The sequence below is a fragment of the Chenopodium album genome, chromosome 23 (assembly GCF_948465745.1).
Source record: "Chenopodium album chromosome 23, dcCheAlbu1.1, whole genome shotgun sequence".
NCBI classification, from domain to species: Eukaryota; Viridiplantae; Streptophyta; class Magnoliopsida; order Caryophyllales; family Amaranthaceae; genus Chenopodium; species Chenopodium album.
Window position 1 is genome coordinate 5,370,406 of NC_137856.1, and position 3,843 is coordinate 5,374,248.

At 46.3% G+C, this 3,843-nt stretch overlaps 1 protein-coding gene across 1 annotated transcript; it reads left to right on the forward strand.

Annotated features, from left to right (window-relative positions):
* Positions 1-1,422: 1,422 nt before the first annotated feature.
* On the forward strand, positions 1,423-2,261 carry LOC145606909 (uncharacterized). Its single transcript, XM_081662743.1, has 2 exons — positions 1,423-1,527; positions 1,653-2,261. The coding sequence occupies exons 1-2, from the start codon at positions 1,423-1,425 to the stop codon at positions 2,259-2,261; spliced, it is 714 nt and encodes a 237-aa protein (XP_081518869.1).
* The last annotated feature ends 1,582 nt before the right edge of the window (positions 2,262-3,843 follow it).

Sequence of the window (3,843 nt, forward strand, 5' to 3'; positions counted from 1 at the left end):
AGGAAAAATAAAGGTTTTGAATGGATTGACGATCATGAAAAAGCGTTGCAGGAACTAAAGAAATACTTAATGACGCCACCTCTCCTGTCGAAACCAAAAACTAACGAAACCTTGCAGCTTTATATTGCCGTCAGCGCTGTAGCCGTCTGCGCAGTTCTAACGAGGGAAGACGATGAGGCTGGGCAGCTCCCAGTTTATTACGTAAGTAAAACACTGCTCCCAGCCGAGGTAAGATACACATCCCTAGAGAAATTGGCTCTTGCTCTAATTACTGCCGTTAAAAAACTCAGGCATTATTTTGAAACCCACCACGTAGTGGTGATGACTAACTACCCACTTAAGTCTGTTTTGAGAAAGCCAGATTTGACAGGTCGACTAGGCAAATGGAGCATCAACCTGAGCACAATGGACATCGAATACCAACCTAGAAAAGCGATAAAGTCGTAGGCCCTAGCAGATTTTGTGGCTGACTTCAGTCCCGACTTATAGGCCGTCGCCGACAAGGAGGTAGAAGAAATCAACAACGTCCAAAGAAATAGCAAATGGATCCTATTCGTCGACGGATCGTCCAACCAACGAGGAGCTGGCCTGGGATTGGTGTTAAAGTCGCCACAAGGGGACATGATAGTAAGGTCTATATCTTGTGATTTTAAGGCAACTAACAATGAGGCAGAATACGAAGCTTTGATTGCAGGAATGATTGTCGCCAAGGACCTAGGAGCAACAGCCTTAGACGTATACAGTGATTCCCTTCTGATCGTCAGCCAAATGACAGGTGACTTCGCAGCAAAAGATTCCAAAATGACGGCATACCTCGAAATAGCCAAAGAAAAAGCCAAATACTTCGATCCATTCACCATCTCACAAACCCCAAGAGACCAAAACGCCCAAGCAGACGCACTTGCAAACCTAGGCTCCGCCCTCAAAAAAATTACCTTCACAAACATTCCCTTAGTCCACCTACAAAAACCCTCTGTCACTACCAAAGAAATCTTACCCGTCGACGCCGTCAGCAAAGACGACGACTGGACCAAACCCATCATAGACTACTTAACCAAAGACATCCTTCCCAATGACAAGACAGAATCCCGAAAGCTTAAATACAAAGCCTCTAGATACCACATGGTCGACGGAGTTCTATTCCACAAATCCGCGTCGGGACTATCCCAAAGATGTATCCAAAAACATGAACAACAACCCATCCTCAGCCATTTGCACGACGGAGTATGCAATAGCCATGTCGGGGGAAGGAGACTAGCCAAAATTGCAAAAAGACAAGGATACTTCTGGCCGACGCTCCACGAAGACGCAATGCAATACGTAACCAAGTGCGACAGCTGCCAGCGGTTCGCCAACAGCATTCACAAGCCTTTAGAACCACTGCATTAAACGTTGACGCCATGGCCTTTCATGAGATGGGGAATGGACATCGTCGGGAAGCTCCCTGCAGCACCAGGACAAAGAGTCTATATGTTAGCACTAACTGATTATTTTTCTAAATGGATTGAAGCAGTTGCTTTGAAACAGGTGACAGACAAGGAAGTTATTACGTTCATATGGACTAACATTATCTGAGGTTTGGGATCCCGTCAGTAATCGTCTGTGATAACGGGTCGCAATTTATTAGCGACAAAACTCGTTCTTTTTTGCAGAAGTTCCGCATAGAGCTAAGAACATCCACACCTAGGTACCCGCAAGCCAATGGACAAGCTGAGTCTAGCAACAAAGTCGTCATGGAAGCCATCAAGAAAAGACTAAAAGCAGCTAAAGGCAAGTGGGCCGACGAACTCCCAGCGGTCCTGTGGGCCAACCGAACGACGCCAAGAGAGGTAACGGGGCAAACACCCTTCTCCCTCGTCTACGGATGCGAAGCCGTCCTCCTAGTAGAAGCTGAATTCCCAACGTCAAGGTTCGGCCTCATGATGGAAGAAAGAAACCAGGAAGAAATGGAAGACAGCCTGGACGCAACCGAAGAATTAAGAGAAACAGCCCTAATCAGAATGGCAGCGCAACAACAGATCGTCGTAAGAAGCTTCAACAAAAATGTCAAGGCCAAGACGTTCCAGCTAGGTGACTGGGTACTCAGAAAAGCGTTCCAGAACACAAAGAACCCAGCAAATGGTAAGTTAGCCCCTCCATGGGAAGGGCCATATGAGATCACACAGGTCGTCGGCAACGGTGCTTATCGACTGACGGACCAGCAAGGTAACCCCGTTCCAAGGAGTTGGAACGCAACCCATCTCAGGAAGTATTACTATTAGTGGTCGTCAAAATATTTCGTCGACGAAGAGGTAACGCTCTAACAGATTTCCAAATTCATTTTGTTCATTCGAATTTTCTATGATTAAGTGTACTGACTTAAGCATCGGAGGACCGTTGGCCACGCCAACGGCTAACGGCACTCTAACCATGTTGGTTTTGCAGAGCAATGACGAAATAAAGTAAAGGCAAAGCAACGGACGACGCCTGCAATAAAGAAAACTGCCGTTCCGACGACAATCGTAAAACAACGAGAACCCGGGATAAATCTGACCATAGCGTCCGACGCCAAACACCCGATACGTGAACAAACGAACTAGACTTCAGTGTTCAGCGTCGACGCTGGGATGCAAGGGGAATTGGCAAACATCGCAACGAAAGGCCTGAATCGTACAACGCCTTCGACAAAGCACGACCAACAGTTGTACAATGTTTCTTAAATTTCAGTATTCTGACTTGTTCAAAATGTTATCATAAGATTAATAAAAGTTGAATTTTTCCAAAGTTTTTTCAAATTCCTGACATGTCAATATTTTAAACGTCTTTTTTACATACTTATATTTTGAAAAACAGTTGGCCAAGATATCTTATTTGGCAGAACACAAGATGAACGAAAGGCAAAGTCATAGAAAATAAAGAAATACTTAGCATACAAAAGCAAAATGTACCAAGTATCTTGCACACAAGAAAATCCAAAAGCCTCTTGCCCTCAAGTGGAACAAAACACGACGAGAAAGAAACATTGTTTGCAAAACAGAAGGAATAGAAATCCATACAAAGCAGAAAATAAAACCATCACAGACGATGGCCTTCAAGCATCAGCTCCGTCGACGGGAAGGTCACTGACGACCTCCTTGACGATATCATCAATCGAAGCATTGTCATCGACACCTTCGACCTGCAACTCCTCTGCACCCTCTAAAGGCTGACCCACGTCAGTAGCAGGTTGATCTTCGACGACGGGAAGCTGAACCTCGTCCACGACAGCTGGTGGAGGAACGATGATGGAAGGCCCTGGGCCTGAGTCAGCAGTCGACGCCACTGCCGCATCCTCCTCTAACTCCTTGAGATCCCCACTGTTAGCCAGCAGAAAACGGTCGATCACCTCCCGGGGACGCCACTCTGAAGCCTTCCCATCCAGAAATTGCTTCATAAGTTTCGCCTTCAGCTTGATCTCCAGCTCAGCATAGTCGTCCAAGGCGTCCTCCAACTCCTTCTGAACGGTCGTCAGATCCCCATTCACCTTCGTCAGAGCCTCCTCCTTAGTAGCAATGACCCCGACCTTGTCCTCTAAGCTCTTGGCATGCTCCTTCAACTGCCCCCTCAACTGACTAGCTTCCTTCTCAGCCTTCTTTTGTAGGTTTGACACTTGACTCTCCAAAGTGTCCACCTTTTTGTTAGCGTCGTCCAGCTCCCTTTTCGTCCTCTGAAAAGCATTGACAGGAGTCCTACGTTGATCTTCAGCATTCTTAGCAGCACTGTCTAACCTCTTCATCTCCTTAGCCAAACCAATCACCCTGTCCCTTAACACCAGTGAATTTTGCAAGCACTGTCCAAATACATCCCAAGTCATAAACTAGAAAA